This window comes from Garra rufa, chromosome 11 (genome assembly GCF_049309525.1).
Source record: "Garra rufa chromosome 11, GarRuf1.0, whole genome shotgun sequence".
NCBI lineage: Eukaryota > Metazoa > Chordata > Actinopteri > Cypriniformes > Cyprinidae > Garra > Garra rufa.
Window position 1 is genome coordinate 3,892,676 of NC_133371.1, and position 21,790 is coordinate 3,914,465.

At 36.9% G+C, this 21,790-nt stretch overlaps 1 protein-coding gene across 2 annotated transcripts in view; it reads right to left on the reverse strand.

Moving 5' to 3' along the window:
- The window catches only part of nectin1b (nectin cell adhesion molecule 1b), a 181,066-nt gene that overhangs the window by 61,017 nt on the left and 98,259 nt on the right, over window positions 1-21,790 (reverse strand). For both annotated transcript variants that reach the window (XM_073850379.1, XM_073850381.1), the window contains exon 4: window positions 5,238-5,385. In XM_073850379.1, coding sequence (XP_073706480.1) covers window positions 5,238-5,385 — 148 coding nt within the window. The remainder of the gene's footprint in view (window positions 1-5,237; window positions 5,386-21,790) is intronic.

Sequence of the window (21,790 nt, forward strand, 5' to 3'; positions counted from 1 at the left end):
AGTTTTGTTTTTTTTTTTTTTTTTTTTTTACAAGTACAAATAGCTGTTTTACTTACAGTATTGGCACTTTTTAGACAAAGTTTTATACTCAAATACTCTCAATATCTTAAGTTATTTTGCTTTCAAGTAAATGCATCTTGATTTAAGAATGTTTCATTATTCATACTGGAAAACATGGCATTATATGCATAAATTATAATACATTATACACTGTAAAAAGTTTTAACCAGTTTCAACGTAAAAATGTAAGTTTAGCAGCTGCCTTAAGATTTTAAGTTAAATCATATTAAGCCATTTAAATTTACAAGTTATATCAACTCATTTTTATTGTAATAAGTTAAAATGACTTGTAGTTTTAAGCTGATTTAACTTAAAAACTTAAGGCAGCTGCTGATCTTCGGTTTTTAAGTTGAATCTGGTGAAAACTTTTTACAGTATATACTGATTAACTAGCTAAATAAATAGCAATTTTTACTTTTTTTTAAATTAACCTTATTTATTTATTTTTATTTTACTCTGTTACCACATATTTGTGGTAAAAAAAAAAAAAAAATCTGAAAAAAATCTGTTGTTATCTCAGGACGGTGGTGCTCAGGTATAATACTGTTTCACCCCTTTAGATCATTTCTAATTAGGTAAACTGGTGTTGTTGTGACTCACTCACTTCCCGCTTTCCCCCTGCTGATCTTTTGCGGGAATTCACCAAATGTTTCCTATTAATGCTCAAATGCTGCTCACACAGAGCTCAAAACAGACAGAACTGGAGGCCATCATGCCACATAGAGACTCCATGAGGGTAAATTCAGAAAGGGGGTTGACTAGGAGGCCGTGGCCTTTACTTTCCTGGTGGGGGATTCGGGTTTCTCTGGGGCATCAGTCCCAGGGGCCTCTGGCTTTGTCACACAGCTATCAGCCACTGCGATGCTGGGATCCAGAGAGAGAGAGAAAGAGTGGTTAATAAAGCAAAGCAGCAGAGAAAGACAACGAGTGAGAGAGGAGAGCCTCATTTGTTCCTAATTCATTCCTCTGAGACGAAATCAGCGCACTTTATTTGTCTCTTTAGGCCTGTGGATTGATTGCGAGAGAGAATGTGGGCAGATGCCAGGTCTTTAGCAGACTACTCCATCTTAGGTGCCGTTTCACAGAGTCGGCTGAAGCGTATTGACTCTTGACACAGATAAAAGGTGCGACGGGGTGCGTGTTAGAGCTGCAGCCGAACGCATCGCATTGACACTTATTGCAGCTGCACAGGGTGATTTACATTTACCGACAAACACAAGTGCTCCGTTTACTGCTGGGTGGTAAATTTAGAATTCTTGTGGGAAAACAACAGCACTAGGTTAAATTGCGATAATTTGAAAACCCCCTTATTCTTTCCTTCAATAAATAATGACAGTCATGACAAACAAAAGAAATTACATTTAGGCAGGGAAAATAAGGCACCCTGAATAAATCACAGAGGGATGGAAAGAGAAAGTAAACAAACAGCTAAGAGGACTACAGTAAACACTATTAAAATGAAATAAAAAATAGGATTTTGCAAAGCTGTAAATAAAACAATGATTATTGAAGTATGTTTTACAAGTACTAAAGCCCTACTAGACCAAGCATTATTATTTTTCTTTTCAGCTTTTTCATGATCCTGATTTAATTTCCTTGTGATCTTGAGATAACAAAATTGTTTTCCCAACATCAAAAAGCTGTTTTTTTTTTCATTACACAATTCACATGGCATTGGTTTTTCATTCACGTTGATTCAATTTTTGTTATTTTGTGATCACAAGACAATTAGGCAGGGATCGTGAAAAACAGGGCTTAGGGATACAAGAAAATACTATTTCAGTCTGTTTACTTCAAAATGTCTGTTTTTGCTGTTTCTTTGTACTTAATTGTAACATTTACTAGCAATTTTCTGAGCTAAACATAGTTTCTACACATTTTTTCGTAATATTCGCTGTTATGAAAATGCCATGACAAAATAATATAAATACAAGGAAAGTTCTATTAACAATTTAGTTAAAACATTTAATATTTTCAGTTTTTTTAAGGATTAAAAGTATTTTAATAAATATAATGTATTATTAAATCCAAAATAATATTAAGTTTTTAGGAAGTTGCAACAATGACTTTAATTTTTTTATATTTTGAAACTTATATGATTTTACATTTTGTTTAACAGATTTTTTCAGTTAAACAAACAAACAAACTATATATATATATATATATATATATATATATATAAACAGTATAGCATATTATTATTATTATTATTATATATTTTTTTTATAATATATCATAACTTTTTCCCTCCTGACATTAAGTGCATGTCATTAAAACTGTGTCATTTAATATATAATGATGGTTGGGACCACTGTTTCCAACTGATGCCTGGTTCCAAACTCAAATATCAAGATTTTAAATCATAAAAAAAAATGGCATGGATTTTGCGGGAGTCACTCAAATGACCATCATAATTCAATCACTGAGGTAATTATGAACTCAGGTGGATCTTGTGCCAGATTTCATGCACCCTCACACTGGTTTGCCAGGGCGATATTCCCATGAAGGACAGAAGCCAACAGTCTCCTGTGAGGGATTAATTACCCTCTCAGAAGTACAGATCATCACAAACATTATATATCACAAGTCAAACGGAATAAATGGCAATTTGACTATTTACTGATCCAAGTGACTTAATGTGTGTTGAAAGTCATATTAATACCTAGGATGAAGTGTTTTTGACCTGAAAGAAGTTGCAAATGGGATCCGTTTGAGAGCAGTCAGGGTGTGTGAGTCCATGTCTCTGCATGGCACAGAAAGAAAGCCATATGTCCGCACATTCATCTCCCAGTGTTTATATTTTATATGAGGGCAGTGGCCACACTGAATTTTGGCCTTGGGAAGGATCTCAGAGGGAATACTTAGCTGGATACTAGTTGCAAGTCGTGTGCAATATGTTACCCAGGATCACATCAGGTCAGGAGTCAGTGTTACATGATGCACATATTGCTGATTGACTTACTATCTGCTCTCACAACTGCATTAAAATATACAGTAAGTTGATATCTTACTGTAAAAATGAGAGATATTATAAATCTACTTGCAAAAGCTAGATTGATACATCTACTGATAAAATAATTTACCACAAGCACTGAAAATGTATCTTAATTGGAAACTGTATCTTAAAAATGTAAGGTTAACTGACACAACTGCATAAAATAAGACTTCATAAATCATTTTTGTTTTAATGGTTCTATAAAGAACCTTTAACGTCTGAAGAACCTTTCTGTTTCACAAAAGGTTCTTTGTGATGAAAGAAGGTTCTTCAGATTATAAAAAGGTAAGAAAGAGATGGTTTAAAGAACCTTTGACAGAATAGTTGTTTGTGGAACCAAAAATGATTCTTCTATGGCATCACTATGAAGAACCCTTTAAAGCACCTTTATTTTTAAGAGTGTATTTCCCAAAATATTCCCCCTTGTTTAAACTTTTCTAACTTTGATTATATTTATTCTTAAAAAAAAAAAAAAAAAAAAAAAAAAAAACATGGATGGACGTTTTTATTTATTTTTTTATTTTTTATTTTTTTCATAAATACTCAACTTTTCACTTTACAAGCTATTAATCGATGGAATTGTTGTGATGTTTTTATCAGCTGTATGGACTCTTATTCTGACGGCACCCATTCACTGCAGAGTATCCATTGGTGAGCAAGTTGATGTGATGCTACATTTCTCCTACGAATAAACAAACTCATCTAGGATGGCCTGAGGGTGAGCAAATTTGCTGAAATGTCAATTACTCTGCCTATAGCTTTTCGTAAATATTCTAAATATCTGTAATTTACTTGTTGGTAAAGGTTTAAAGTTAATTTTTTTACATCTAATACTGAGAAACCTAATTTTCTGTTTGAACATATTTTTGTTATTGTGGAGATTATGCCAGTGCTAACAGTGTGGGCGAAAGTACCCTTGGGTGATTGTTGAATAGGAAAAATATGTCATTAGAAGATATTTTTGTGAAGTGTTCATGCATGTCAGCAAGTCATTGACATGTTTCCCTGTATCTTTCATAAGCCTGCAAAGCCACTGGAACATTCCCCCCTTTGAACATTTCCACTCAATGACAATGTCCACACAAATCAATGTACTTTCAGTACAGTATGTAGTATTTATCTGTGTAACTTTCATATTAGTTTTAATGTTATGCATTGTTTTAAAGAACATCTATTATGCAAAATTCACTTCCACACGTTGTTTGCACATAAATGTGTGTTGGCAGTGATGAACTGAATGATAAAAATCCACCCGCTCCTGTTTTTTTAATCCCCATAAATCATAAGCAGTGATCGAAAACCTTCTCAACTATACATATCATGCCAGTCATCATAAATCATCTGGACCAAGTTTTTGGTCTTTCTGAGCTCCCACGTAGCCCCGAGTTGTGTGAAGTGTGCGCTTGAAACCGTTGACTGTCAAGTGTTCTGTTTATCTGCCATGCTTTGGGTTTTGACAGGCTCTGGTGCTAATCTGATGTGCCTCCTGCAATCAGCCCTGATTGAAACACCTGTCTCTCAAACCGAGAAATGGACAAATCAGGTCTACATAGCAATCAGGAAGCCTCTTTAACAAATAGGTAACATGCTCTTAAGCAATCAAGTGCATCCACTAACAGCAAAATGAGAGATGCATTCATAAATGCTTTTTATTTTGGATATTTTGAGTGTGATGACCTCAAAGTATTGAAGGTTGTTCTTTTATTAAGGTACTCAGAAGCCCAGCGTAATGATGGGATAATGCAGAGTAATACTTTCAGAAACGGCCGCTGAGTTATTAAATGTTCACTTCAGTTGGGCCTTTTTGGACTGTAAATTCTTCTTAATGACAATTACCGTTTCAATCACCTCTTTATTTCCAACCTTCAAAAGCAGTCTGCATTATCAAAAGCTAATCATTGTGGTTTAAAAAAATAAATGAATATGTGGAGAAAAAAACAAACAAAACAAAAACAAAACTATGCAACACTAGCAAAAGAAACATATTTCTTTGTATTATGCTTGGTGATTTCACTGAAATTTTACTGAAATCCTATAAACAAGATAAAACGTCCGTTCATTGCTTCTCCTGTTTTACTGTAGATTAATCCCTGGTGCAAGCAGTTTCATAAAGAGGTGGGAACAAAATTGGCAATGGTAAAAAGTGTCTACAATCAATGTCACCTGTGAGTGAAGTACTTACAGATCGTTGTCTGTTTCTGTACGGGGCTTCTGTCCTCTCCTGTACACCATACATATCGTGGCCACCACTCCTACAATCAGACCAGCCACTACCACAACTCCTAAGATGCCAAAAATACCGCCAGGAGGTCCCTGTGGCATTGGCTTTTCTGCAAGAGAAGAAAAGGAAAGATCATTATGAAGTGTGCCTGATTCATCCCATCAGGATTAAACAATCAAAGATTCTGAATCACAGATATAAGAGGTTCCAGGCTGACACAGCACCGGCCGACCACAGATAATGAAAACATCACTGTGTTTACACTCCTTCATTCCTGCATGTTAAGTCAGCGTGAAGAATACACAGTTTGGGATCAAGAATTCTTCTCGATTCAATTGTTTACATCTTTTACTCAGATAAATTATTTAATCAACAATTAGACCTAATATTGACAGCAGATTTCACCGGAGAAGCAGCATTCCAGTCAGTGTTCTATATGAGACACGATGGTTGAAGTCAGAGCTTAAAGAAATCCAAAAAATGAACATTCTGGCATCATTCACTCACTCTCAACTTGTTCCAAACCTTTCTTTCTTTCTTTATTTCCTTCCTTTTTTCTTATCTTTTCTTTCTTTCTTTCTTGATTTCTTTGATACCTTTTTTCTTTTCTTTTCTTTTCTTTCTTTCTTTCTTTCTTTCTTTCTTTCTTTCTTTCTTTCTTGATTTCCTTCCTTTTTCTTATCTTTTCTTTCTTTCTTTCTTGATTTCTTTGATACCTTTTTTCTTTTCTTTTCTTTTATTTTCTTTCTTTCTTTCTTTCTTTCTTTCTTTCTTTCTTTCTTTCTTTCTTTCTTTCTTTCTTTCCATCGTTCATTTCTTAATTCCTTCCTTCCTTACTTCCTTTCTTAAACATTGCATTAAACACTGTTTGGTTACACATTCTTCATAATATCTTCTTTCATGTTCAACAGAAGAAAGAGATTTTTTTTGGGGGGGGGGGGTGAACTATCCATTTAAAGAAGATGACAGCAGTGTTAGAAGCACAACAATGAAACAATAAAATTAGGGACAGATCTCTTATTCTGTATTTTGACACATATCTGAGTGTAATGGCTTATTGGAGAAAAAAAAAAAGAAAATTGGATCTGGCACAACAAATTACAATCTGGAACTTCACTGTAGAAGCAGCATTCCAGTCAATGTTCTATATGAGACATAATGGTTGGGGTCAGAGCTTAAAGAGATCCAAAAAATGAACATTCTGGCATCATTTACTTCTTTCTTTCTTTCTTTCTTTCTTTCTTTCTTTCTTTCTTTCTTTCTTTCTTTCTTATTTTTTTTATTTCTTTGTTAAACATATTGTAAAATAATTTGCTGGTCCCCACTGACCTCCATAGTATGTCATTGAATCAATAAATCGATCACCAAAACTGTCTGGTTACACATTCTTCAAAATATCTTTGTTAATATCCAACAGAAGAAAGAGATTAATGCATGTTTGAAACACATTTGTATTTTTGGGTGAACTATTTGTTTAAAGAAGATGACAGCAGTATTAGAAGTAAAAGTAGGGACAGATTTGTTATTCAGTATTTTGACACATATCTGAGTGTAATGGCTTATTGTGAAAAAACAATTCAATTGGATCTGGCACAACAAATTACAAAAAAAAAAAAAAAAAACGTGTGAAGGAATTGATCACAATATGATACAATATGATGAAATAAAACTGTTTATCTAAACAACCTGAAGCAGGCAGCAACAAGACATGAGAATAACTTGAGTCCTTACTGATGGTACTCTTTTTAAAAACATTTTCAGTTTTAGGTGTGCATTACAAGGCAAAGTGAACACAACACTTTACGTCTTTTTCAAAGGTTGTGAGAGGCTACATTCTCACAATCTTTGAGACTGAGAACAAATATATCTGTGTGAATTTCAGTCGATATTGTTGAGGTGTGAAGGTAAAGAGGTTTCTTGTGTAATCCTTGCATCAGGGCTGAAAGCAGTATTTTCCTTTGTATTTCAGCCTGGAAGCACAAAAGCCTCAGTGCCGTGATCTCCACAGGCTAATAATACTATCTTATTACTAGATTGAACCTTTAACGTTTACCTAAGTAACTAAGGTTGTTTTAGGACTGCAGTCAACCAACCACATAAATATTGTATACGATCTGCTAAAAGAATAATTTAGTTTATGAATTTGTATTTTTAGCTTGTGGGCTCAGCAAAAGTGCATGAACTTAGTTGCCCCCTTTGAGAGCACTATAATTTTAGATGTTAATATTTATGCAAAAACGCCAGCAAAAACAATCAGACATAATGCATTCCAGCAAAAGCACATTCTCGCATGTAACCCAACTGAGCAGCTGCTCGTGGGTGTTAAGCCACTGGGTTTTTTGGCAGACTATTGGGGCAAATATGTTCTGAAGACTGCAGCAGCTGTTGCTGACTTTATGATTGGCCTCTAGTTTGTGTCAAAAACAGTCAATGTTGGCAGCAAATGTCAACATTGCAACTGATTCCACTGTCAGGGGTATCTCATAAAACTGGTGCAGTGTGACTGATGGCCAGCAGGGGGTGAGAGCGTTCACGGTGGCACCATATGTACTACAGTCAGTCACATGTCAGAACTCGTCTGCATAGACTAGACAACCCATTTAAATTACGCTCAGACGTGCAACGCTTAGATTTAATGACTAAATACAGCAGATGACAGAATTATTGTAGACAGGAACCAGGCCAAGAGATGTAACATAACTGAACACAATAAGCGAAAGAAAAGTTCTTTGTGGCTCCGGTGCTATTTTTCTAACCCTCGTGTCATAAATAACTTTTAATTCTGCTGTTTAATGGCATTCTGGCTTGTTTTGCAAGATTTTTTTGTGCTTCCAAAGCTTTCTAGGAGATTGTGCTGTCATATACTGAGTGCAGAGTTTGATCGATTTGCTTGTTTGATTGATTTACATATGAGTGCTTTTACAGCCAGGAATATTTTATTGCTCAGTGGTTGATCTTTCAACGTTTGAAAGACTTTATGGAGGTCTCAGCTGTTTCATTGAAATATCAACTTTGTCTGCTTTTAATAAAATTCAGTAAGGGAAATACAAAATGGATGCAAATGCGAGACATTTTGACAGAGAATGATTGTAGAGAGCTATACAATTACAGTCATTGCACAGGAGGAATTCGATGAGAAATACTGGAGGATTGCAAAATCTGAGTACAGTTTGAGACACAATTGTTTTCTATTTGAAACTCTAGAAGAGAAAAATTAGTAATTAATGAGTTTTTTTTTTTTTTTCTCAAGAAGTACATTTGTGTATCTCTGTTTAATTCCATTGCTGTCTAAGAAACAACTGAGATATTAAAGAGATATTTATATTTCCTATGGGAGTTCTAAATTTATTGGTTTGAAATGTAAGACTGCACTTGAAGTGAAAGTCTAGTTACTAACTCTGGATTTCAAGCTAAGAGAGATGTTCTGGCATAGAGAGTATACAGCTAAAAAAAAAAAATGATAGCATATTGATGTCTTTGATTTTTGATTGCAGAATTTGGTATCTTGGCACCAGTTTGAAACATTATGGATATTTATTTTGAAAGTCTAGAAAAGAAACATTTTTGGATTATTTGGCTGCTTTTTTCAAGTAAAAAACTTGGAAGTTTGATGCTTGAGTCTCCATTTGCTTTCTATTTATTCACATTGCTGTCTAAAAGAAATAATTGAAAATATTAAAGAGATCTCATTTGTAACGTGTATTTCCATTGGTTTTAAATGTAAGACTGTGGTTGAACTAGATTTCTCTTTGCAAGTGGGTCGAAGCCAATGAAGACATTTGGATTTGATATTATGTGTCCAGATTAGTTTTTTTATTTACTTTTCAGCAAGTAATTTGTATGTTCTAAAAATGTGATATGAAAAACTGTTATGTGATATAATTATATGACTCTCACTGTTGCTAAGAAAGGGTGGATCTGTCCTTGCATGAATCAGTATTTTTCATTAAACTCTAATCCACAGTCACTGCCTGATCCAAGATTATGAACACGGATTTATAAAGTTTCATCCTTGCCAAAAAAAAAAAAAAAAAAAAGCGTATGCATTCTCACTGATTCAATAGTACTAGAAAGATAGGCAGAAAACAGAATAATGCAGTCTCATGAATCTTTAACTGCTGAGTACTCAAACATCAAGGTACAGTGGCTCAGACCCACTTCCAGAGGTTCCGAATTGATTGGCAGAGCAGCATTAGGATTCTGTTCTCAAACAGAGTCTGCCAACCTCAATAAGCAAAACCTAGCAAACCTAGAGCAGAATCAATGGCTTCTCCCCTAGTGCTGTGAGAATCTCTAAACACTTCCAAGACTCTTCTGAGTAAGATGTCTATAGCCCCCATGATGTCTTCATTATTGTCTGACCATGACTGTCTCTTCAACAGGACCAAGCTTCTGTCCCAGGGGTGTTTTTTCCCCGACAGCCTCTGATCGCTTGGCTGACTCTCTCTAGAGCACAATGATGGACGTTCAGAGGACCACTTCACATAACAGTGAACAATGGCAGCGCAAGCCTCCACACCTGTAAACCGCCCTACACCACTCACACTTTTTGTGCTTGACACTCAGCATGAGCAGTGTAAGCAATTACATGTCACTTCGGGACGACTGCTTTTGGAGCCTGCACTGACCTCAAACGCTTTGCTTCCTGTGGAGTATTTAGAAGTCATGTTGTTTGAAACCTCCAAATGGCAAGAAAAATACTTGGCACTTTCCACAAGTGTGGTACATATAGGTGTCCCTCTGGTGACCAAAATAATCATTTTAATAAGGGATAAAGGTATTTGATAGGTTTAAACCTCTCTACTTTTCATGCACGGTTTATATTATGTAATGTAACATATATAAATGTTCTCACAACAAAAACTTACTACCCAAAATGTGTATATTGGGAATGTCCCACCAAGTTTCAGAACTTCTGAAATCAAAAGCATTTTGGAATTAAATTAATTCATGCTGACAACACAAAATAACATGCAGAAATACCATTTTCGACAAGTATGTACTGTACAGTCGTGGCCAAAAGTTTTTAGAATGACACAAATATGAGTTTTCACAAATTTTTGATGTACTGAAATATAATTACAAGCACTTCATACATTTCAAAGGCTTTTATCGACAATTACATGACATTTATGCAAAGAGTCAGTATTTGCAGTGTTAGCCCTTCTTTTTCAGGACCTCTGCAATTCGAATGGGCATGCTCTCAATCAACTTCTTGACCAAATCCTGACTGATAGCAACCCATTCTTTCAAAATCACTTCTTCGAGTTTGTCAGAATTAGTGGGTTTTTGTTTGTCCACCCGCCTCTTGAGGATTGACCACAAGTTCTCAATGGGATTAAGATCTGGGGAGTTTCCAGGCCATAGACCCAAAATTTCAATGTTTTGGTCCCCGAGCCACTTAGTTATCACTTTTGCCTTATGGCACGGTGCTCCATCGTGCTGGAAAATGCATTGTTCTTCACCAAACTTTTGTTGGATTGTTGGAAGAAGTTGCTGTTGGAGGGTGTTTTGGTACCATTCTTTATTCATGGCTGTGTTTTTGGGCAAAATTGTCAGTGAGCCCACTCCCTTGGATGAGAAGCAACCCCACACATGAATGGTCTCAGGATGCTTTACTGTTGGCATGACACAGGACTGATGGTAGCTCTTCTCCGGACAAGCGTTTTTCCAGATGCCCCAAACAATCGGAAAGAGGCTTCATCGGAGAATATGACTTTGCCCCATTCCTCAGCAGTCCATTGCCATACTTTTTGCAGAAGAACAATCTGTCCCTGATGTTTTTTTTTTGGAGAGAAGTGGCTTCTTTGCTGCCTTTCTTGACACCAGACCATCTTCCAAAAGTCTTGGCCTCACTGTGCGTGCAGATGCGCTCACACCTGCCTGCTGCCATTCCTGAGCAAGCTCTGCACTGGTGGCACTCCGATCCCACAGCTGAATCCTCTTTAGGAGACTATCCTGGCGCTAGCTGGACTTTCTTGGACGCCCTGAAGCCTTCTTAACAAGAATTGAACCTCTTTCCTTGAAGTTCTTGATGATCCTATAAATTGTTGATTTAGGTGCAATCTTAGTAGCCACAATATCCTTGCCTGTGAAGCCATTTTTATGCAACGCAATGATGGCTGCACGCGTTTCTTTGCACCATGGTTAACAATGAAAGAACAATGATTTCAAGCATCACCCTCCTTTTAGTTAACAAGACGATTACTGAATTGATCTCAGCAGGTCCTTTAATGACAGCAATGAAATGCAGTGGAAAGTTTTTTTTTTTCGGGATTAAGTTCATTTTCATGGCAAAGAAGGACTATGCAATTCATCTGATCACTCTTCATAACATTCTGGAGTATATGCAAATTGCTATTATAAAAAATTAAGCAGCAACTTTTCCAATTTCCAGTATTTATGTAATTCTCAAAACTTTTGGCCACGACTGTACACATTCATGTTCATGGATATTTCATGGATATAAAAGCACTGGAGGCAGAAAGCAAGTTTTTTTATGGTAAGGCATTTTAGATATGTTAGATAAACTATATTAAATAACATCAACCAAGTATAAAACTTAGAATTGTAAACATCTCAGATGCCTTTACTCCCACCTAAAATGCTCATTTTAGTCGGTCCTACTTTATAGGTCTTGATGTTCTTCACAGATTTCAACTGTATCCAACCATCAAAACCGTAAAACATTGTCAAAATTTGCTCTGATCGGTTGCATTTGGATGCACTTATTTTCACTAAAAACGTGGCCTCATTTAACAGCATGATGGTAAAATAAATATTTACAGATGCATTAATTTTGACAAGATATTCAAGTTATTCAAAATATTCCTATTTCAAAGTGTCACTAATCTATAGCAGCATATTGAGAAAAAGGGACATAAAGGACACCAAATATATGCAATAATAAGGAGAAAGACATTGCATGTTATAGAGAGATGAGAAGAAAGGGCTTTCTGCTAGTTTTATTCCCATAGCTGTAGTTGCCCTTTAGGCCTGCTTTCCATTGCCTTAACGCAGCAGTCAGACACAATTTTGTGTTACATAAGACAAACACACAATGAGGACAAGAAAAGGTTCAAAATGCAATTTTCCTTTTATGGATCGGAGACTTGGATACACTGCAGAGTAGAGGACTGTGTTTTTTAGCCTTTCTCGTCTAAAATACAGGGAGTGTCACAAAGTAGCCAATCAGAACTTCTGAAATCCAAAGCATTTTGGAATGATGACACTGAATGAATTCACTATGAATTATCCATACAAAATCACATGTCATTTAGTTATTTATGTTTGTTTATCTTTTTCGTTATGATTCAATACCTGCAACATGCCTGCAAACTTTTCCTCCCTTCGCAAAATAAACTTTTCTCACTTTCACTTAAGGAGCGGGGAAAAATTGATAAAATCACTAAAGTCCAGTTATGTAAAGAATTGTACAGTCGTGGCCCAGAAGGCTGAAATGACTTTGTCATCATGGTGAGAGATGGAGCAAGGCTTTGTTACAGCAATTCTTATTAATCACCTTGTTCAAGACCTAGCTCCATGAGGGATGGAAAAATCGATCCAGTTCTCAAAATGTATAGCTAAGCATACAGAAGGAATTCAATTAGCCCCTGCAGGACGGTGTTACAGTGGTAAAGCCATGCATGCTGGAAGATTCAATTAAACTTGGGAACGCATAGCTGGGAGAGGGAACGCAGCATATATTGAAATGTCTTTTAGACTCAACTTTTTCCATTTAAACTTTAAGGTATGGTTCTTTCTTTGATTACATAACTGATGGTTATGCCTGAGGAACTGGATTATGGAACACCTGTGCTTCAGGTTTGAAGATGTAAGATATTAAAGAGACCATATTTTTTCATATGCTCCCAGATAAGGGACATTCTGACTTGATGCTCATTTCTGATACTTTGTCTTATTTACAAATACATTCAAGAATATAATTACACATACAATGACCTCTTCCATAATGAGCATGATGACCATGCACAGTTATATTTTACAATTGTCCACACTCTTATATGTCATTGAACTGGGAAGGAAAAATCACAAATGTACATCTTTAATATCTCATTACTAGTTACCAAAGTCATAAACAAAAGTTAGAAGGCCTTCAGATTTCAATATGAAGTTAAACTGCATGTCAGCAGTCATTTCAATCAGTCAACATACATTTCTAAAGAGACTTTATTGTCATTGAAGTTATACAACGAAATTTGTTAAATTTCTTCCACACAAAATAAAGGTACTTCACAATGCCATAGAAGAACTTTGTCTAAATGGTTCCATAAAGAACTTTAAACATCTGAAGAACCTTTCTGTTTCACAAAAGGTTCTTTGTGGCGAAAGAAGGTTCTTCAGATTATAGCAATGTAAAAAGAGATGGTTCTTTGAAGAACCTTTGACTGAATGGTTCTTTGTAGAACCAAAAATAGCTCTTCTGTGGCATCGCTGTGAAGAACCTTTTAAAGCACCTTTATTTTTAAGAGTGTAAGATATTTTAGAAGAAACATCTGAGATGAGATGACTTAAATAAAACATAACAGAGAACTCCATCAAGTCTTCTAAGCCATGAAAGAGCAACCTCTGAGCAATAAAACTTTCCACTGGGAAGGCACATCGGACTTAACTTTTCTAATCAGCGCATAACCTTAATCTTTAGCGTCAGCTACCGAGAGAGAGAGAGATACATAAAGTTCACAGCAGAAATGACACCGCAATCACTTTGCTAGCCGATCCTTTAAGGCCAAACCCCAGGGACTCGATATTATTCTTTGGCTGTTGTGATAGCGTGCGGTAAAGGCCATTGAATTATGTTGGAGTTAAATAATGGCCTATCAGTGCAACTGCATTACAGACAACAGGCTCTTTTCTGCTGTAAGAGCGGCAGGCATGCCCAGAGCTGTGATCAATAGGTTTGTAATGCACTATAAACTTTCAACAGGCGGCCAAGCTGGCAGGCCAGAGCAATGCTCTCCCACCCATCTCCAAAAGCATGACAGCCTGTTTGTGGATCATAAAAGAAGAATCACAGGGGCAGCATTTGACAGCCTTTCTGCTATGATTGCTCAGTTAAGGCGCTCTGTGAGCAAACTAATTGAAAATGCAATTTGTTTTGACATTTGTGGCCACGAGACAACAATAGAAAGTCCATTTAGGGGGATCACAGTTGAGTTACCACATGTGAGGATCTGATGAACTTTAATGGCATTTCAGGAAAACGCATTGCAATTCTTCCATGTTTTTAAACATCTTATTTCTTTCCAAATTCTCTTTACTTTATAATTTCTGGATCCTACTAAATTATTTAAATTTAAATAGTCAAAAAGGATGTCTGATTTATTGAATTCATAAAATGTATCAGTCATTTATTATTTATACATTTTAACAACAACAGTGCCATATGGTTTTTAAAGAGTTTTTTTATGTTTAATAATTTAATATTTGTATATTTAATATATTTTAAGAAAAATGGTGGTAATCAAATTAATGCATAAAAATTAACAGTTTAATATTTGAAAATGTATTTCAATCAAATTAAATTTTTTTTTTTTTAGCAAAGTGCTGCACAACAGTTATCTTATTACTTTCAGAAGTACATTTGCATAGTAGTTACACATTTCTGACAATGTTATTTATTTATTTATTTTTTGGTGAATTGTAGTGACAACATTTAAGTTTATGTGTTTCTGATGATACTTTTATCAAATTAAACAGTGAAATGCACATGAATTGACTTTTAAAGCAGCTCTGGAGATTATGTGTAGGTTTATTTGTTTATGTGGCCATATTGAGATGGTAGACACTGAAAACATGTGTCATGTTGATTTTTTTAGTCCATGCAGTCCAGTAAATGTACAGCTCTACCTATAATTTATTCATCCAAATTTCATAACTCCATCCATGTTTCATGGGCTGTGATTTCTTCAATGTTTTTCACATCGTGGAAATCGTACAGCCATAGGCTTTAACAATATTCCCAGTTTTTGCCCCCAAAATTTCATTTAATTAAGGAAATATTACTTATGAACTAAGTAACCAAATACTTATTTTCTTATAAATCACTCTATTTGGGATAAAATAGAAATGCCACTTCTGTTCTGACTCAGAAAGTGAAAATTGTCATTGATTTTCAATGAGAGCAGAGAATCCACCCACATATAGACCTGTAGCGTCCCTGTCAGCAGTGATGTCTCTGCCCCTCCTGGATACGACCTTGATGATTAGTGATGCAGCCTCCTTCTGGGTGGCAGACACCTCCATCACCTGTCAGAGCCGCTAATGCAGCCCCCCTGAGCAGCTTCATGGCCTCAGATCCCTAACGTTTTGTCATGTAAGGTCTTTTGTAAGTTAACATTCAGTGGTATACACATCAAATACAGTGTTCATGGTTACATTCTTATATTGTTATATATTCTAGTGCATGTAATGTGGGGAGAAAAAAACACGATATGAACATTACAGTGAGGGAAAAATTATTTGATCTGCTATTGATTTTGTACATTTGCCTGCTGACAAAGAATAGATCAGTCTATAATTTTAATGGTAGGTTTATTTTAACAGTGAGAGTGCTCCTAATCTCAGCTTGTTACCTGTATTAAAGACATCAGTCCACAGAAGTAATCGATCATAGGATTGCAAACTCTCCACCATGGCCAAGACCAAAGAGCTGTCCAAAGACATCAGGGACAAGACTGTAGACCTACACAAGGCTGGAATGGGCTACAAGACCATCGCCAATCAGCTTGGTGAGAAGTTGACAACAGTTGGTGCGATTGTTCACAAATAGAAGAAACACAAAATAACTGTCAATCTCCCTCGGCCTGTGGCTCCATGCAAGATCTCACGTCGTAGTTTCATTGATCACGAGAATGGTGTGAAATCAGCCCAGAACTACACGTGAGGATCTTGTCAATGATCTCAAGGCAGCTGGGATCATAGTCACCAACTGACAGCACATGTACAGGCCCAATGAACATCTGAGGCCAAAATCAATCTCTTTGGCATCAGCTCAACTCGCCGTGTTTGGAGGAGGAGAAATGCTGCCTATGACCCCAAGAACACCGTCCCCACCGTCAAAATGCAAATCAATTTTTAACTTTTTTTAAAATGCGGTTTTTTAAGATTTTTATTGTTGTTGTTGTTATTCTGTCTCTCACTGTTCAACTAAACCTCCCATTAAAATTATAGACTGGTCATTTTTTTGTCAGTGGGCAAACGTACAGAATCAGCAGGGGACCAAATAATTTTTCCCTCATTGTATATCTTACGTTCTATCAGTATCTTAGCTCAGGAGAGTCAGAGCTCCTTGGAGCAAAAACTGACCTCCAGTTAACATTGCAAGATGTTTTGCCCATTCCTGTTCCTTAAAGACTTAAACATAAGCCCAAATGTAATGATCAAGATTGCTCAAAATTCAACTTTTAGGGTATATTTATAATAGGAAGGAAGTCTCAGCCATAATGTTTTTAGGATGTACATAGGAAAGTATGGAAGCCTGCTTACTGCTTACTGGTGATATCACCATCATACTTCAATAGTATTTGAATGTTACTGCCAGTGAATGTTAGTCTCGTGCTTAGTCTTGTCCCACAGATCCGGTTTCTATATACAAGTATAAGCAACCTAAGGAACATCAACAAATTACAAATCGTTTATTAAAAGATAAACGTTCCTTTAACGACACTTTCATGTACCGCACACAGTGTGCCAGACGTGAATTTGAGATCCAGCTTCTAGACACCACATGACATATCAGTTTCTCACTCTGCAGATGTGAACTTGTGCTCTGTATCTTACATCATGCTGAGAAGAATCAGATTTCATCGTGGTTGGATCAAGGAAGGAAGGCTGGTATATTAATGCATGATTGTCACAGCAGGCTCCTTCCCCTTCAGTGCAATACAGGCCTCAGTGCCGGTCACAGTTCTCAGAGGGAAGCTAAGGCTGGGCCATGCAGATTTGCATTTGTTTATCATTTGAACTCTGCATTATTAAATCTGCCGTCATTCTCAAACTCAACTCACTGCATGAAATTCACCACTGGTTAGCAATATGTTCCTCCTTGTGACCACTTCAAGTTGTAAATGATTATTGATGAGATCATATGGTTTGACATAAACAGTATTTCCTGTTTAGCAATACATCTGTTATTACGAACATAATGAAATAATCATGGGCAACCACTTTTTTCACTGGATCTTTAATGAATAACATATTAGCCATTTTTCAAAAACTAGTGAGTTGCCTTGGTATATAAGGTCTACATAGGCAGCTGCTTTCTAAGCATCGACTTAAATAAAATAGCAACATGATCTCATCAGTATTTATATTCTAGTTCTACCACATATACAGTACATTTTTCTCAAAAGCCCACCTAAAATGAAAATCTGTCACAAATTAATATATTTTAAAGAATGTTGGTGATCAAACAGTTGATGGTAGCCATTGACTTTTGGTTTGGGAACGCTATTGTACAAGACTAAGACTCTATGTCAGATCATGTTAAGAATGGGCACTACATTGATGCAAAAATCTTGAATTATGAGGCATGCTTCCTTGTCAGTACATCTCATGCAGAGCATGTACCTTTGGTGTGAAAATGAGAGGGGAAAGGCATTTCAATTGCTCTGTGAGAAGCTCTGTCAACCCACAGCTGAGTATTTTCCGTCTTGGCCTTTTACCCTTGTGCTAAGGTTTTTTAAAAGTTCAAAGTGGCAAGACTCTGCTGTAACATGTTAGTCACACATTGCGGCGTGAGTCTTGCATTAAAATGAGAGGCTCTGAAATCAGCTTGGCCCACCTGGACCAGACCTCTTCCAACTGACTAACAGTCTGTCACCATGACTGGCATGCTTGTAGGCTTAAATGGAAACAAGTTCCTTCAGCTACTACTTCTTTCACTGAGATGTTTTTTTTTTTTTTCCCTCTAGGTATTAAAAAAAAAGAAAAGGCAAATTCATTCACCCACAGGCCATCCAAAATGTTGATGAGTTTGTTTTTACATCAGTTGCTCAACAATGGATCCTCTGCAGTGAATTGATGCCATCAGAATGAGAGTCCAAACAGCTGACAAAAACAGAACAATAATCCACACCACTCTAGTCCATCAATTATCAACTTTTGAAGCGAAAAGCTGTGTGCCTTTAACATCAAACCTTTGCTTTTGGCTAAAATACAAGTCCTCTATTTTTGCTGCCTCTCATGGGAAAAAGTCAACTGATCTGAATCAGGAGACAAATATGAACAGATCAAGCACTTTTTACAAGTGAAAACAGTTATATGTTGGTGGATTTGTATATGAGAGGACAACAGGGGATGGACTTTCTCACTGAGAGAAAGCATTGTTATGGATTATGGAATGATATTTTGGTCAGAAGTGATTATTTAAAGTTAAAATGCTTTATTGATGAATTTGTTTTTTTTTACAAAAAAGAGCTTTTCACTTCACAAGATGTTAGTTGATAGATTGGAATGGTGTGGATTACTTGTAGTTTTTTTGTGATGTTTATATCAGCTGTTTGGACTTTCATTTTGATGGCACCCTCACTGCAGAGAATCCATTGGTGAGCAAGTGATAGAATGCTAAATTTCTTCAAATCTGTTCCAAATAAAGAAACAAACTCATCTACATCTTGGATGGCCTGAGGGTGAGTACATTTTCAGAAAATTTTAATTTTCAGGTGAATTATTCATTTAAGGGAAGTACCACTTATAAGTTTAGTTTCTGTCCCCAGTTTCATCCCTAGTTTTTCAGAAGCAAAAGTACAAATGCAAAATAAGAACAGACTGCACTCCCTTTTGGCTCTCTTCAACTGATGCACCATCAAATTGCAGGATGCATCAGAAAATGTACTAAATGTAGAGACACACGCTTCCATCTGCATTAATGCGGTGCACATTAGACAAAACAGCTTTTTCGAAGCTTTTAATACTGCGCTATGCACATCTCAGACGGAAAATGCTCACGCTGGCCCAAATTGTTTTCCGAAGGCTGAACCTGGTGTTCTTCTCCAAAGCTTACCGCGAACTCCGAACCAATGGCTTCTCCATACCTCACTCCATAGTTCCTGGGCACATTTCAAGTGAACAGACTGAAAGTTTAGTAACTTAGTCATGCCATCATGGCAATGAAAAGAGAATATGTCTGCCAATGATAGCCACCTGTTTCTTCCAAAGAGCACAGTGATGGGTATGTTACAACCTCACACTCTTTGTGCCAAGTCACTGAGACAACTCCATCAAAAACAGAACAGTCTCAGGAGAGAAAAAAACATGGGTGAGGAATCATGTGGGTACGGAGAAGATCTGCAAGCACTTTATGCAGAGTAGCATTGCTCCTTTTTTATTTCCCCTTGTTTTTTTTCCATATGGGCCAAATACCACAGGCCCCAATAAAGAAACAGAAATGTGGTTTAATGAAGTTCATAAATCTGTGTTATTTGCTGCCAACTCCGAGCGCCACTTAATGTGTCTGCAGATCCTTCCCTCCTCGTTCACCCCGCTCCCGCCCACCCCACGCTAAATCCACACTCTCATTAAAGTTACACGTTTTCAAGCCTGTCTCCTTCAGAACCACAAGATCTTGATGTCATCCTGTTTTCCACTGCCGTTTTCCCACTAACGCTCCATGCAGTAAGACATCCTGCCTCGTCCTAACTGTGTCATCCATCCGGCCCTTTCGGTCTCAGCCCTACGCACTCCCTCCTGGGAGAGCGGCTGTGATTGTTTCTGATGGTTGTTCTTCACTACTCTGCAGAGGGCAACACTTTATTAAGGACAAATTGCAAACACCTGGTATGTGTTTATTAAGACAAAACCCGGCACATTATTGGCTTCTGAATTCTCTGGTATGAGGGGAGAAACACCTGAGGCCATTCAGCCTCTTTGTGGACCATAAACAAATAAATTGCAATAAAAGAACCACCCAGCTGTTATACCTTGTTACGAGACGGTAGGGCTTCTAATAATGTCGGAAATTTTTCTTTTACAAGTTTTTTTTTTAATATGAAGGCATTCATGCAGCCTTCGTTTTGTTCCAGTCACACACTGTACAAAGAAGCACAATAGCAGCGTGTTTCCGAAGGCGCTTTGGGGCTTTCTGTTCACAATGAGTAACGTTTTTTCGTAATTAAATCTGTCCTTTAACCTCAAATGCTAAAGAAAATCCCATTCCTTCCTACAAAACAGAGACGGATAAATAAATAGCAGTTGCATGACCACTAATGTGGGCACACAATCAAAAATAGACCATTATGTCCATTGTTTCCTGTCAGTCCGGTAGGGTCCAGCAGGAGATCTCTGTCTACAGGTAATCATCCTTCAAATATAATAGATCATTAAAATACCACAAACTGGGCAACCTAAGGCTTTCTAGCAGGCTGGGTGCAAGTAACTAGCTCAAGATGAGTGTAACCATTCAAGCCTTAGCATGATGTCTAGAAGAGGAATACTAAGAATGGTTGTGCTCTTTATAAAGTAGAGTGTACACAAAATTTCCATTCTTTTACAATTGTTGCTTGTCAGATTGTACCTCAGAGTCAGGTGTCCTTGATTACAACATGTCATGCATTGTAGTCGGGCTTGCCATTAGTGAGCAACCAAGAGGCACATTAATGATTAGCTCTATTGAACTCAAAAGGACTTTTACTGAGGGATTGATTCCCTTGGAAGGAAACGATTCCCAATTCATGATTCCCAATGCCTTGGAATCCAAAAAAATTATTCTTTTGGAACTGACTCCTGACCCTGATGATTACACCATTTGCTAACACATTGCTTTCCGTTCACCATAATCTATAATTATAGATCACATTACATTAAATTATCCCTGCTGAAAAAAACTACTACTCAGCTAACAGCTGGTCTTAGCTGGTTTAAGCTGGAAGTAGCTGGTTTTAGCTGGTCTCCCAGCCAGGCCAGGCTAGTTTTATCTGGCGGTCTCCCAGCCTGACCAGCCAAAACCCCTTTTAAAACCAGCCTGCTGACCAGCTATGAACAGCTAAAACCAGCCAACCAGCCTAGGTTTTTTTCAGCAGGGATACCCTCTCTACTTCACAACTCAACATCTAGAGATCTAAGATTCCTACTTGTAAATACGACTTTGCTTGATTATTCTAGTGCTCAGTTTTGGGTGACTGTTGATTGAGTTTTTGACATCCATAGAGACATGAAATTAAAAAGGTATGTTGCTTGTGCAATAATACTGTTAATGTTTTGCCTTTGAAAAGAATATTTCTTGCGCTGTCAAAGCTTGCCAAGATTCGTTGCATAGGTGATTAATTGGCTGGTGTTGAGAAAGTCACACTAAAAAGTCAAAACTGTGGCAAAATTTGCATGCAGCGTGCACATGAAGACCTGTTTTTCTGGTCATGAGGATATAAGTAAATACTGCATTTGTCAGCACATCTGAATTATCACTCTGTCAGGCTGGCGATGGCTGGTTAGATGTCCCTCCAGTGACTGCTGAATTCACAAGTACATTTCGCTGTAATTAAACCGCCAGAGAACAC